Source organism: Podarcis erhardii (assembly GCF_964252035.2).
Source record: "Podarcis erhardii genome assembly, chromosome: 1".
In the NCBI taxonomy this organism is placed as follows: domain Eukaryota; kingdom Metazoa; phylum Chordata; class Lepidosauria; order Squamata; family Lacertidae; genus Podarcis; species Podarcis erhardii.
In genome coordinates this window covers 86,919,361-86,933,677 of record NC_138497.1, presented here as the reverse complement: position 1 = coordinate 86,933,677, position 14,317 = coordinate 86,919,361, and the positions used below count along the sequence as shown (strand labels likewise).

General features: G+C 49.0%; 1 protein-coding gene across 2 annotated transcripts in view; it reads right to left on the bottom strand.

The window, feature by feature from the left end:
• The window catches only part of ABCB6 (ATP binding cassette subfamily B member 6 (LAN blood group)), a 28,038-nt gene that overhangs the window by 12,230 nt on the left and 1,491 nt on the right, over positions 1-14,317 (bottom strand). For both annotated transcript variants that reach the window (XM_081839761.1, XM_081839760.1), the window contains exons 2-10: positions 13,540-14,071; positions 11,642-11,779; positions 8,782-8,971; positions 3,470-3,562; positions 2,598-2,790; positions 2,319-2,440; positions 1,116-1,225; positions 787-852; positions 397-522 (exon numbers count right to left, since the gene is read on the bottom strand). In XM_081839761.1, coding sequence (XP_081695887.1) covers positions 397-522; positions 787-852; positions 1,116-1,225; positions 2,319-2,440; positions 2,598-2,790; positions 3,470-3,562; positions 8,782-8,971; positions 11,642-11,779; positions 13,540-14,055 — 1,554 coding nt within the window. In that variant the 5' untranslated portion in view covers positions 14,056-14,071. The remainder of the gene's footprint in view (positions 1-396; positions 523-786; positions 853-1,115; positions 1,226-2,318; positions 2,441-2,597; positions 2,791-3,469; positions 3,563-8,781; positions 8,972-11,641; positions 11,780-13,539; positions 14,072-14,317) is intronic.

Below are 14,317 nucleotides of genomic sequence, written 5' to 3'. Positions count from 1 at the left end.
TTTCTCTAAGCAGAGTGATCCCACTTTGTAGAGGAGGCCCAAGCCACTCCTAGATTTGTGGGGCTGGCTGGCAACAGAACGGAAACTTCCTGTAGTGAGGGAAGCCCCATGTAGTCAGCTGCTCCACATGCTGTTGCCTCCACATAGGAAGAGTGACATGTGGCCTGGCTCTTAGTTACAGGTTCCATGTATTATTATTCATAATAGTAATTAGATTTATTACCCACCCTACCCCCTAATGTCCCATGGCAGGTTACAATACAAAGCAATACAATTTAAAACCAAATAGAAAGCACACACATACGATAAAAATCACACAAATATACAGAGATGTGTGTACTCAGAGATGCCCACACCATCTATGCCCCTCTGGCACTGCAGTGGGCAAGGACTTACATGGAGCCTCTTCTTGGTCACATAGTAAGCACACAGTAGGGATCCGGCCAGCAGCCCTACCCCGATCACTAGATTCTGGGTCTGGTTCAACAGTGCCAGTGATGCATTGACTTTCCATTCGGAGACCTGCCAGGAGGAGAGAAGAAAGTGGGCCACTGCAGAACCATCCTGTGGCCCACAGAGAGCACCCAGCAGATCCCTGAACCCTCCTACCTCCGCAAAGCAGGGCGTTGTTGCACCCAGTTGCCTTCCCCTGCAAGACAACCAGCCATACAAAAACATACACCATATACCTGGAGGAGCAGAAATAGGGAAGAGGAGGAGCAGACAGTGTACCCCAAAGATAATGGAAGATGCAAGCCCAGTTGCCACACCCTGGTCCTTCCATACCTGGTACTTGACAATGGCATCATTGAAGCGGGTAGCCTCATAGTTCTCGGCATTGTAATATTTCACCTACAACAAAATCATGACACGGATGAGGCAGTGCCAGGCCAGGCCCCCTCCACTTGAAGCTAGAGCCTTCTAGTTTCCCTCCACAAACTAGAGACATTCACCCAACCTGGGGATTCAGCTTCAGATCAGCTGGCAGATGTCCTGCTCCACTCAACTAAAACCTGGAGCATGAGCTGTTTTAGGCAGTAAACCACCCAGAAAGGCTTGCTGCTAATCCTCGTTCTCCCCTCACACTAGGCTCACTAGGGCGGGGGTTTAAGTACCGTCTCAAAGTTCAGAAGTGAGTCAACAGCTCGGGAACGGGCTTCGTTGTCACGGGTATTCATTTCACGGCGGTACTTTGTTCGCCACTCAGTCATTATAATAGTCAAAGCTATGGAGAAAAAGAGAGGCCTGGAATCACTGAGGGGTACTCAGACAAAAACTATTCCTCAAATACAAGCAAAATTATGATCCATGTCAAGCATTTATTATCACCACAAATGTCAATACAAACTTACAGGATTATACATCGAGTATTCCCAGACAGAATGAACGGAAACCATTTTTCAGTCACATCCACAGAAACACCTAAGTCATTGCTTCAAAGGAACTTTATCTGTCAATTTAGTTACCTCAGAGATACCCCAAACTAATCATGCCACAATGAGCTTGCCAATGATGAGTTGGCATGATTTTTAGCAGCACCTAGGCTATTTTGCAGCAATAATTCAATAACCCCTTGAAAATAACCTCGAATAATGATTCAAAAGTAAGGTTAAAACATAAAATCTAAGCCTTACACCAGATATTTCGTAGATTTTTTTAAATGATGACTAGTAAACTGGAGAGCACTAAGGTGAATCCATCATGCAGGACAAAAATCTGCTTGATTGTAACACAACTTTTAACACCCAAAAGTATATGCTTAACCTTGCAGGAGCAATACTATCAGCACACTAATTTGTATTTGAGATAAAACTTGTGAATTGTATTCAGCTGTATGATAAAGCACCAGAGCAGAAGCCAATCCTCAGAAGTTATCCTCTTGCTTTTGTGCATGCTGCTATTGTCAAAAGTTCTTTTTTATTACCTGATCACATTGCTCATAAATGATAATGCAATTCACCTATACTGTATCAGTCTTGGGAATATGTTTCTGGGCTCAAATGTAACAAATGAAGACCACCCCACCCACACTTACAGTCTCCCCCATCAGATCCCTTCTCTCTCTTTCCCACAACCTTACTCACAGCTGCCCAGCACTCCACAAATGCACCTCCAACCAGGACCACACTTTAGCCCACCTCAAGACGCCACCAGTCCAAGCCACCCTCACCACCCTTATCTTCCTGGCCCGCTCTTCTACTCACAATCCCAAATACCTGTCAAGTGAAAGGCATGCTAATGGGCTTCTAGAGTAGCTGCAGTGGTGGAAACCTCCCCAGCCGCCTTACCTCCTGGGGTTCCCCGCTGCAAGCACTCACCGAGATAAAAGCTCATGCAGAGGAAGATTATAAGGCCGAACCAGGCACTGAAGGTTGTGGTGAAATACACAATCGCAATTATGATGTCGGCTATCGTGGGGAAGATGCTGAAGACAATGTAGCTGCCGGATAGAAGGGGGGGCAAGTAAGGTTACATGATAGGCAAGGTCACACGGCATGCAAGGGCCACCAACATCGCCAGGAGAAAACACGTGAGTGCAGGCACCCCTGAGCCAGGACTGATGGAGAGCCCTCCACTGGCCAGGCCCACAAGCACACCTGAGCAAGTTGTTGATGCTACTAGTGCCTCTGTCGACACTGCGCAGCACCTCGCCCGTCTTGCGACCAAGGTGCCACCGAAGGGAGAGGCTGTGGAGGTGCCTGAGGAGCTGGACCTGGATTTCGCGGCTGGTGAACTGCTGCACGCGGATCCACAGGAAAGTGCGCATGTTGCTAATGAAGCCAGTGGAGCCTAGAGAGAAAAGAGCGGGGGTTGGCTCCTGTGGTTGTCTTCTGCTTCCAGTTGAAAACCTGCCTCCTACCGCTGTCACCTTAAACAAGAACTGTAACTCAGAAGGATCTGACAAATGGCTTCTATTGCCTTGGAACTACCTTGGAGCCTTCAAGCATCCCTGAGCGCAGGCAAAGTTCACTCTGAATGTCACTGTTCTAGGGGCTGCTTTTGCTGGAGCTGAGGACGGTTGGTTCTCCACTGCCAACTATACCTTCCTGGGAGCAGACAGGGGACTCCCGGGCATGTAGAAGTATATTCGTTTGCAAATTAAAAGAAAACAAAAAACGGCCAAAGGGTCTATGCTTAGGGGCCTATGGGATCTACTGAACGCTGAGGGCTCATGAGGGTGCCAAGTTTGGGGTAAATCGGGGGTGGGGGACCTGTAGCCCTTTGGTTGCTGTTGGACCCAGTCAGCATGGCCTGAGACCAGGAAGAGTGGGAGTTCTGGTCCAACATCATCCAAAAGGCCACACGCTCCTCACAACGGATTAACGGAACCACCTGCTTTCTCAGTATGCAGGAAGGCTAAAAATGGAGAGAAAGCACAAACGGATGGCGATGGTGGACACAGGTAATCCCAATGCAGCCTCAGCCAAAGCGCACATGTGCGGGTATGTACGCACAACAACCGACTCACCAGCACCTCCTCCCTGGAGGAACTTGAGGGCCGCATAGATGCAGACAGTTTGAAGCAGGATACGCCAACTAGCCCCTGTCGTCAGATCGTTCACTGGAGGACAGGAAACAATAATCACTTTGAAGGCCATAACCAAAGGGGTAGCCCAGAGCCCAAATGAAGTCCCACAAGCCTCTCCATGTGGCTCTCAGATACTCTCGGTATCATACACATACTGGATATGCTTTGCACCCTCCTTGGGTGTTTTTGCCTGGCTGGAATGTGCCCTTAAGCTCTGATAATGCTTTGGCTGCCCAGATGGAGGACAGAAGGGTGTGTGTGTTTGTAGAAGCTAGCCTATTGTACAGAGGTACAATCTGCACTGCTGTACACACCTTTGCCCCTGGCACCACCCACCACTGAGATATGGCCCTTAGAAGGTTGCCCAGAAGGGAAAGTGGCCCTCGGTCTGGAAAACATTCCCCACCCTTGCCTTAATTCTGCTGCAATGTTGGTGACTCCGATTCATACAAAATAGTCTCGAGACAAGTTACAGCACAAAATGTCTAAACATAATCACTACTAAAATTAACTAGCCAGGAATTGCCCACAAAAATAGCAGAATGAAATGTCTGGGGAAAGATAAAAGTTTTGCCAGGCAATGAAAAGGCATTCATGTGGCCAAGTCTGTTTGGGGAGAGTGTTCCATGAAAGGAGGGAATAAAGGGTTGTGACGAGAGGAGTCACCACTGAAAAGGCCTTGTCTCTTGTTAACATGCTCCAGACTTCTGCTAGGATGAACACTCAGAAGAAGAATTCTGAGTCTAGGCTCTCACATTGCTTCCAGCAAGATGCTACCAACAGAAACTGATCCCCAAAGACATCATGGGAGCCCTGTGTTATACATGCAGTAAATGCATGAAAGTTCTCACCTTACCTCAAAACTTGGGGGGCAGGGAGAAGGCATCATCTGTGGCAGCCCCTAAGTTGTGCGCCTCCCTCCCCACAGAGGTAAGTCTGGTATCTTCATTACACAGCTTTGGGTGAATGCTGAAGGCACACCTCTTTACGCCAGCTTTTGTCTCAAGCCATGCACAGTCATACAGTGGGGCACTGAGCCCAGGCAATAGGTCGCAAATACTGAGATGCTGCTATTTTTGGGGGGAAAGCCTCATGAAACTTGATCTTTGTGCCTAGGCAACAAAGATCTCAAAGCTGGCCTGGATGGAGAAGGACAGAACTACCTCAGCAGATCAAGAAAAAAATGCCTACAATTAGCTCCCCTGCATTCCTGCCTGAGAATGATGGCTGTATCTACGAGTGTCAAGGAAATGCCCAACACCTACCTGTTGTAGTCTCATCCCCTGAATCTCATAGGCTGCCCAGGCCTATAGGGCACTGCTGCCTTAGCAGGAGGCAGGGCTGCCACAGAACAGGCAGGGGTGGGGAAGAGGTATTATTGCAGGCAAAAGCCTGAGCAAAACTGTTTGGATCGGGCTAGGGTGGGTGGGTGGGATTTCATCATCAGTTTTGGACTGTGATGGACAGGCAGCACACAGCTTGATGAGCGGAAAGTGGCCATCTCCCACTCCTGTATCCTCCTGATTTCAAAGCACCAGCTTTGGGGTTTCCTCATGCCCCAACCCCCCCCCCCCCCGACAAACCCCACCAGGCATTATAGCCTGAAAGCTTCCCACTTTGGGTCAGATCCTGCTCTCCTGACACAGAGCTCTCCTCTGATAGTCCCCCTCCTTGTTTTGCATACCTCGTACTCATCCTGCCCCATCCTTTGCTGGGAAAGACACCACCGGTGGAGTCTCCTGGCTTCCTTTATTCTCTTTCAAGGCACCACACAGCCACAAAGATCCCACCCCTCCCACCCCACTGCTGGGCTGCTGGGAGACCAGGCAGAGGACACAAAGGCTCCTTGTTTGCTCCCCGCCAGCGGCACTTTGCTGGGTAATCCTAACTGGCAGGGTGGGTGACCCCATCTGGGAGTGCCCCTCCTTTGCCTTTCATTCTCTCTACATGGGGGGGGGGAGAGGATCCCCTTCCCCCAACCCAACTTGCTTTACCCAGCACATGGTGGAGAGTGTTAATCCACCCTGTTCCCAAGCACAGGTAGAAATGATCCTCTCACGCGTGGAGAGAGGTTGGCATCCTTGCGGGGTGCGGGGAGGCAGTGAGGATGGGCAACCTGGAACAGAGACCTCGCTGCTGTCATTACATATACCCACAGGGTGCTTTTCATTTTAAAATAACTGTTTTGCAATATTTTATTCTATGCAACTACCACGAGGTAGGCTGTTCCCATTCCGCAACACAGCGAACTGAGGCCGTACAACAGGGAAGCGGCTAAAGCCGCACAACGGGCCTGTGGCAAAGGTAGGATTTCAACCCAGATCTCCCAAACTGAATCCCAGACTTGGAGGTGTGTCATCTCTCCACCCACTTCTGCTTCACTGCACCTCCTTCCATGCCTTGGCAAAAAACGGCAAGAAGGAAAGCGCAGCAAAGCTACCTGGGGTTTGGTGGCCATATGTAGCAGCCTGACAGAGGCCTGGTTCACCCATCACAGAGCTAGATGGAGCACTGCTCTGGACCAGCATGGCTTGCCCCTGTTCTTAAGTCCGTGCTGCAGGTAAGAGCATTTGGGCCCAGGAATGGCAGAAACAGCAGCCCGATGTGCCGAGGTTGCTGGCAGGTTAGGCGATCTGGCTGAGATCTGGAGGGTGCACCCATCTCCCCCAGGTGGGACGGAGAAGAATATATCTGCTCAGCAGCTGCTTAGCATGTAGGGCAGAGAGCTTCCCCCACTCCCGAATCCATTCCCATCGAGCGATTTGGTATGCAGTTTGCAATTCCATGCCTCCCGCCTGCAATGACTCCTTTGTAAAGTCTAAAAGTCAGGGCTGAAAGGCAGGTCCGGAGTCCATCCTCCCCTATTCAGACACCTCTCAATAGCTGCCCTGAGCTGGCACTTGCACAGCCCACCGGGGCATGGGAACCTGGCACACACCAACGGCTTCTGCTAACAAAGGCAGCGCCCCTCCTCCACGGCCTGCCCACCTCTTCCCCACCCCCCACCCCAGAAGCGCAATGCAGAGTTAGTCTGGGAGTAAGCAAGATAGGAGGTCACCACAGGGCTCAGGGCAGAAGCCTCAGGGAGATCCAAGAGGGTCACTAAATTCCCCAAGTCTTCCTGTACCAAAGTCTTCTCCCAGTCCCCCAAACTAATGCCACATGACTTCGCAGATTTAGCTGGAAATGCAAGTCTCCTTCTACTCTTATTAAACGCGTTCCTAAACAGGAAAGTTGCATCCTGTTGCACAAAGTTCAAAATGTAAGTTTGATGGAGAAGGTTGGGCTGGCAGGGAGGGAGGGAAGCCACAGGAGAGCAGGGATGAGATCCTGGAGGTGCGTAGGGAGAGTCAAGCTTGGTAGAAGAATGGGGTCGAATGGAGGAATGTAAACACAGGGGCGGTAGCAATTCCTGCTCTACCTAGTTTGCAAAAATGAGATGGCAGCATTCTAGAGTCTGCAAGCAGGAGGAGGTGCCAGATTTTTTAAACTGGCATATTGGGGAGAGGCAGTGCAACTCCCTTTACCTTCCTCTATCATCAGCTATTTTTATATGAAAAACCATTCAAAAGTAAGACCAGGCAGAAGGCCTTCTTGGTAGTGGTGCCCTCCCTGTGAAACGCCCTCCCTTCAGATGTCAAGGAGATAAGGAACTACATAACTTTTAGAAGACATCTGAAGGCAACCCTGTATTGAGAAGTTTTTCATATTTGATGTTTTGCTATGTTTTAGATATGCTGTAAGCCACCCAGAGTGGCTGCGGAAACCCAGCCAGATGGGCAGGGTATAAAATTAATAATAATAATAATAATAGCCTCCACCCCTGCAGTCCCAAGTGGTACAGCAAAGAACTCCCCCCCCCTCAACCTCAGTGCACTGCCTCTTTCTTCTTCACAAGGCTTGAGGGGCCTCTAGGGCCTGAGGGCTGCATTTCTTCCTGGACAACCTTCCAAGGACCACATGCCAGTGTTGGGCAGGGCCAGAGGCAAAAGTGGGCTGGGCAACAAATGTAAATTTTAGCTTTGTACAGCAGCCCACTCTCTTCACACACCCTCCTCTGTCCTCCATCCAGGTAAGCAAGAGGCATTCTCAGAGTTCAAGGACACATTCCAGACAGGCAACAATGCTTTGGGACGTGATGCAGGGCCGGTGAGGGGCTCGGCTAGGGGAAAGTTCTGAGGGCCAAGTAGAGAGGTCTGGGGGGCCACACTGGCTGTCCACCCTAGTTCTAAGGGGCAAGAGGAACTGGGAGCAATGTGGTTAGTCAGTGTGACGGACTCAACAGCCCTGTTTACTTCTTATGACTGGCTGCACCTCAAGAGATCATGCTCTGAGCACACTGTCCCAGTATTTAAAACAATAATAATAATAACCAGAGCTTGTTCTCATATGGGTAGTTGGCCTCCAGTACCAGGCAAGGAATCTATTTAAAAACTGCTTTTCCCCATGCCACAACAAGGAGAGTGGCTGGGGCAACCCAGCACAATATGCAGGGTATAAATAATAAAATTATTGTTATCTATATAAGCAGCTCCGCACCACCTCAGGCCCTGGGGCTCTCTCTCACACCTAATGGTGCGTGCTTTGGAAGCCCTGAGCCCTCATGCTGTGCTGGACATGCCAAGCCTGTCGCTTAAACGTGTCAAGGGCTCTGCAGGCCTTAAGGAACCAGGCTGCTTAAGGGCCTCTTCAGACATTACACATTGAGCGAGTGCTTCCAAAACTAGTGCTTAAAAACAAGTGTTTGATAAGGACCCGCTTCCTGGAGAGCTTCCATTTGGCTGCAGTATCTGTATCCAGCCAAAGGCCTCCTGGCTTTTGGCGGGAAGGTAAACGTTTCCGTGCGCTGCCCTGGTCGCCAGAAGCGGCTTAGTCATGCTGGCTACATGACCCGGAAGCTGTATGCTGGCCCCCTCGGCCAGTAAAGCAAGATGAGCACCACAACCCCAGAGGCATCCGCGACTGGACCTAATGGTCAGGAGTCCCTTTACTTTTACCTTTAAGCAGCCCCAAAGGTTGCCCTTGGCCCCTTCTCTTCCCTGTAAGTCCTCTGCACATTTGCCAATGCCTATATCAGGGTGCCCTCTCTTGGTCAATTCAGAATACTTGTCCAAACAGAGGTTCTGTCCTCTCCCCAAACCCCATTCTAAGAGAAACCCCTGGCATTAATGCCAGGCCCTCTCCCATTGCACATCCACCTCTGCTAGGGGCGGCAGCACTATGCCTCCCTGGAAGCAGCCCTTTCCGCTTACCAATGTACTTGTAGTAGAGGGGCACGAAGACGTTGATGCCACGCTCCAGCCCCATCAGCATCAGGCAGATGATCACCAGCCCCTGCAGTGGGTAGCTCCCCTTGGGCCACATGTACTGTATGAGGAGGCTTATCTTCCGGCCCAGATCCCTCCAGGTGGAGCGATTCTGTCTGGCATCTGGAAGCAGGGGCTGAGACACAGAAAGGACAGTGAGTAGGGGAAGGGGACTCTGCTTTTTGGCAGGGAATATTTGGGGAAGGGGACCACAACAACCTATTCAAATGGCATCTGGGCAAAGATGAGAGCCAACACCTGGGAGGGAGCAACTGAGCAAGATGGGGGGGGGGCTATGGTCACTTCTCAGCAAAGGGCACAGAGAGCATTTCAAGTAAACACAACTGGAAAGGGAAGCAAAACCTTGAGAGTCACAGAAATTGAGGGTTCGGTGCAGGAAGTGTTCAGGAAGAAATAGGACTAGAAAGGCGCAGTGTTGCAAAATCTTTTTTTAAATGTTTGAATAGGACTCCTTTACAAGAAAGAGCAGGATATAAATTTAAGAAATGAAATGAAATATATATTCAGAGGGTCCATGGTGTCCAGATTTTACTGTATGAAGCAGAACCACCCCAGCGCTAGGACTACAGTGACCTCCAATCTGGCCCAGTATTCTCAAGCAGTTATAGTGGTATAGGAATACAGTACTTGAACCACATAATAACACTCACCAGTAAATGCCGCTATTCCAGCAAAAGAAGTGAAATTACCATTAAGGTCCTTCTAGTATAACATTCTGTGGTCAACTAGATGTTCCAGGAGATTCACAAGATTTGGTATCATGGCAAACAGCTGTTGGTTTTGCCCTCCTCCATCAATTTATTATGGCAGGAGTGGGGAACCTGTAGTCCTCCATACGTTGCTAGACTACAACTCCCATCATCCTTTACTATTGGCCATGTTGGCTGGGACTGAGGGGTGCTGGAGTCTAAGAACACCCAGAGGGCGAACAGTTCCCCTTCCTTAATTAATCACATTTTTTCATAGCTGTCAAGTGTCCCTTATTTGAAGGGACAGTCCCTTATTCCAGCGCCATGTCCCGCTGCTGTCCCTTATTGATGGATGTCCCTTAAATGATGTCCCTTAAATTTCAAAGGAAGCAGCTCCTCTCCCTCCCTCCCTGCCGGCCAGGGAGGAGGGAGGCTCCAACTGTGTTGCTTGGCTGTGTTACTCACCCAATAAGAAGTCTAAGAACGACTGGAGGGTGGAGCTTGCATGCCTTGTGTGTGGCTAGCTAATGCAAGCTGAGGGGTTTTTTGAATGCTGGACGCCATTTTGTTGCACGTGCTGCTGCAAACTTTGCAGTGCAAAGCCAGGCCGGGAAGCCATCTTAAGTTGAGGCTGCATAGGCCTTGTGGTGCATGTGATTCAGATTCTATTCAGTTGAACCTCTGGTTACAAAGTTGGTTGGACAGTGTTCTCGAAGCTACCAGCATGAGTTTGACCAGACTGCATAATTGATACAGGTCACAGAGATCAGATTTTCTGGTTGAAGAAACGGCACTGATGGCATGGGCAGCAAATTCTAATTTTTTATTGATTAGTGCAGAGAACATATACAAGAAATATCCACAGTGCCACCTGCTGGAGCCTAATTCACATTCACCTTCAGCTTTTTCCTCTTTTTTTCCTTTTTTTTAAAACCAACAAAAGTGATTCTCCAACGATGAACTTTTAAAATATATATTAGATAGAACTCAAAGTTCTTTTGCACAGTTGCAAAATTTTCTTCATTAGCCACCAGTGTAAAAGGGAGCAATGAACATTCAGCTCCATAACTCACTCACTCTGTGGTATTATCTTTGTCTATAATGCGGTGGGGAATCTTTTTAGGACCACCCAGCAGGCCAGATGTCTGTCTGTACCCCAGAGGCCAACTTGGACATTAGATGATTGGCATTCATTTTGATTTTAAAAAATCTGATCCCACCCTACTTGATTGGCACATCCATATCTAACTTGCCTCTCTGTAACCTTTACAACAGCCCTAAATGTACACAAGTACTCAATCTCTCACTAGCCCAACAGTCAATGGAAAAAGGGCCACTGGTAAGGTTAGTCAACAGTTTTGCCTCAGGGCACTCTGAGTGCCCCACCTCACAGGGAAGTTTCGTGCCACTGAACCAGCTAGGCACGCTTGTTTCCAAACCTCCTCAACCCCACACCTTTGGTGAACTTTTCCCTACAGCCTGCAATCTACTCTGAAGGTGCATTCTAGCATTGCCAGTTCTTTCCATCCAGAGGTTAGCCACTGAGGCTCCTGTGATTTTAACATCTTTAAAATTCGGATAAATTCAACAGGTGCTGCTCCCACCCACCCACCCCACTGCAGCTCCAGGAACACAAAAGCAGCATGCACCTGTTGATTTTTTTCCAGTGTCATATCATTGGTTAAAAGCTCCTGATCTGTAAGCAGGTATTGACTGTAAAACCACTCTGGGTACTGTAGTTCTGGGAAGAGAATAGAGGTCTCCCAACAACTCTCAGAACCCTTAACAAACTACAGCTCCCAGAATTCTTTGCGGGGAGTCATGACTGCTTAGAGTCACAGTGCTTTAAATATATGGTGTGAATGTGGCCCCTGGTGTGGAACTGTAATACTGTTTCAAAATGGCAGCTATTTTAAAGAGAGAAACTGCAGCTACAGGCTCTTCTTAACAGAGTAGTGCTTCTGGCACCAATAATGTTATTCTAGTTCCCTCCCCGCACACCCTGCAACTGGTTCATGGGGGTGGAATTAACAGGATAGACAGAGACAGGCAGACGTAGAAGAAGAATTGGGCTGTTTAGGAGAACAGAAACCTACCTGACTGTGCTCCACGTCGCGTTCATCTTCATTGATCAGCAGCATGTAGGGTTTTCGGGGCAACCCTGGGGCCTTTATCCCCAGGGCAAAGAGGGCGAAGGTGCAGAAGTAGCGCAGTAACCACAGGCTGAACTGTACCTGGAGGAGGTTGATCTCATGTCAGATGTGTGTCTCGCAGCGACCCACCTGCCCCGCTTTGCTCCCCACTGAAAGCTACAAACCAGGCAGTGCTTCCTTTCTAAGATCCAAACCAAGAGTCAAATGGCTTGGAGTGGAGAGAGGGAAACGCCCATTAAAGGTGGTATTTTTAAACTTGATTTATTATTTAAAATCTTTTTAGGCATTTCATTAGCCAAAAGCCTGATTTGAGCCAAGTGACCAAAGACTTGCCAAGTATGTAAAAACATTGGAACTAGAACACAGATAATTATCCTATATCACATAATCTAATTCCTTGCAGAAAACCCCAGGATACAATCCCTCCCAGAAGCTTTAAGGAACATTTGGTGATAGATGGTCCTGACCCCTAAAGAATTGTGAAGATGGCTTGACTGCATTTGCTTCCTGTTGCTTCCTGAAGCCTGTTCCTGTTTGAAGATGCATGCAGTTATGGCAGATGGCCAGCAGGGGGAAGTTAGGTCATGTGACTGAGGTAGAAAGAGAGAAGAAGGCTGAAGCTGTCTGGAATGGCAAGGCAGGAGGAGGTATTTGCTCCTAAATGTGAGTTCTTGGTTCCTCTGTGGATGAAGAGTGAGGGGCCTTCACACCCATCACTGCAACGAGATGACATCTTGACGCGAAAAAAGGTAGGCTGCCACTTGCAAAATGGCTTCACACTGTTGGCCAAAAACAAACAAACCACCCAAAAAGAACACAACATGGCTAGTCTGCTACGCTGGATTCACATGTTCAAACAAACCACAGTTAAGCTAGGCTTAACTAGCTTATTTATATCCCACCCATCTGGGAATCTCCAGGTAGGGCTGGAGGGAGAGCTGTTGCCAGCCTTCCCCAGTCAGGTGCCCTCCAGGTGTGCTTGGACTACAACTCGCATGGACCTCAGCCACATTTTGAAAACCCTGGAATATGAGGAGTCCCATAAGCAGGTGTGTAGACAGTGGGCAATTCAGCTGTACAGTTGGGGTGGGGGAATAGTGGTCAGGCCCTAATTGTTACATAGAATCTGTGGCATGGAATCAGTTCTCTACTTTCCAGTCTCTTGCTAAAGGGTATCGCCAGAGGGCAAGGATGTTAGTTAGCGATGTAAAGAAATGTGAAATCTCAACTTGTGGCTGGAAAGCCTTTTCGGTAGGACTTTGTGCTGAGTCACTGGGCAAAGTCCCCTGCAAATTATTCAGCAATCTCCTCTGTGTGTGTGTGCATGTGTGGTTGTGGTTGTGTGGAAAGGGGGAGGAGCACACACCACTCATGTCTAAAGCTTTCTGTAGCTCAAACAACAGTGACTCAGCAAAAATGGGCTGGGAAGAAGGCGCCTAGTAGTGGCTGGTACTTAAGAGCAACAACTAGCAAGTGTTGAAATCAGCAGGTTTATTTGGTTCTAATCTTCTCCCATCTCCAAATATTCTACCACCCTGCCAAAAAAATCCAGGATACAGTGGTACCTCTAGTTACGAACTGAATTTGTTCCAGAGGTCTGTTCTTAACCTGAAACTGTTCTTAACCTGAAACTGTGCTTTCACTAATGGGGCCTCTTGCTGCCACTGTACTGCCAGCACACGATTTCCGTGCTCATCCTAGGGCAAAGTTCTCACCTCGAGGTAACTCTTCCAGGTTAGCGGAGTTTGTAACCTGAAGCATTTGTAACCTGAGGCGTTTGTAACTCGAGGTACCACTGTATATATATGCTCCTACCTGTTGCCAAACCCTCGTTGACCTACCTTCTGGTTGGCGTTTTCCAAGCCCCACCACCAGAGTGGGCTGTTCCAGGAGATGAAGGCCAAGTTCTCGGCTGCAAAAGCCAGAGCCCAAAAAAGGAGGAGGATGGCACCATGGCCTCTGATCCGGTCCTGCGCCAGAACTCTGGTGCGTTCCAGGTGGAGCAGCCCAACTGAGCTGGTCCAGCTCGTGGCAGAGAGGCAGGCGTACAGCACCATGTACCCATAAAGCTGTTGCATGCCCAACACCTGCCACAGAAAGATGACAAAGGGCAGCAGTGCAAGGAGCAGAGAGAGGAGGACTTGGATGTGGTACAGGCGGGAACGTGGGATATACTTTGGCTCCATGGTGCGGCTGAACCGGGCATAGCAAGCGTACTGCAGGGCCCCCAAGAGGATGCAGACGCTGAGCTGCACGGAGGGCACCAGCGTGAAGTAGAAACAGGGGTACAGCCCCTGCTGAGCCCATGCACGTGCCAGGGAATCGTTCCCCTCACAGTAGCTCTGTAGCACCACCATCCTGTCGGCTGGGGAACTGCAGAAACACAGATGAAAGAAACAAGGAAATTAGAACATATGCTTGGGCTACTATTTATTTATTTATTTATTTATTTATTTATTTATATCCCACCTTTCCTTCAAGGAGCTCAGGGTGGCATACATAATTCTCCTCCTCCTCCACAACAAGCCTGTGAGATAGGTTAGGCTAAGAATGAGTGACTGGTCTAAGGTCCCCCAGTGAGCTTCATGGCTAAGTGGGGATTCAAACCATGGTCTCACA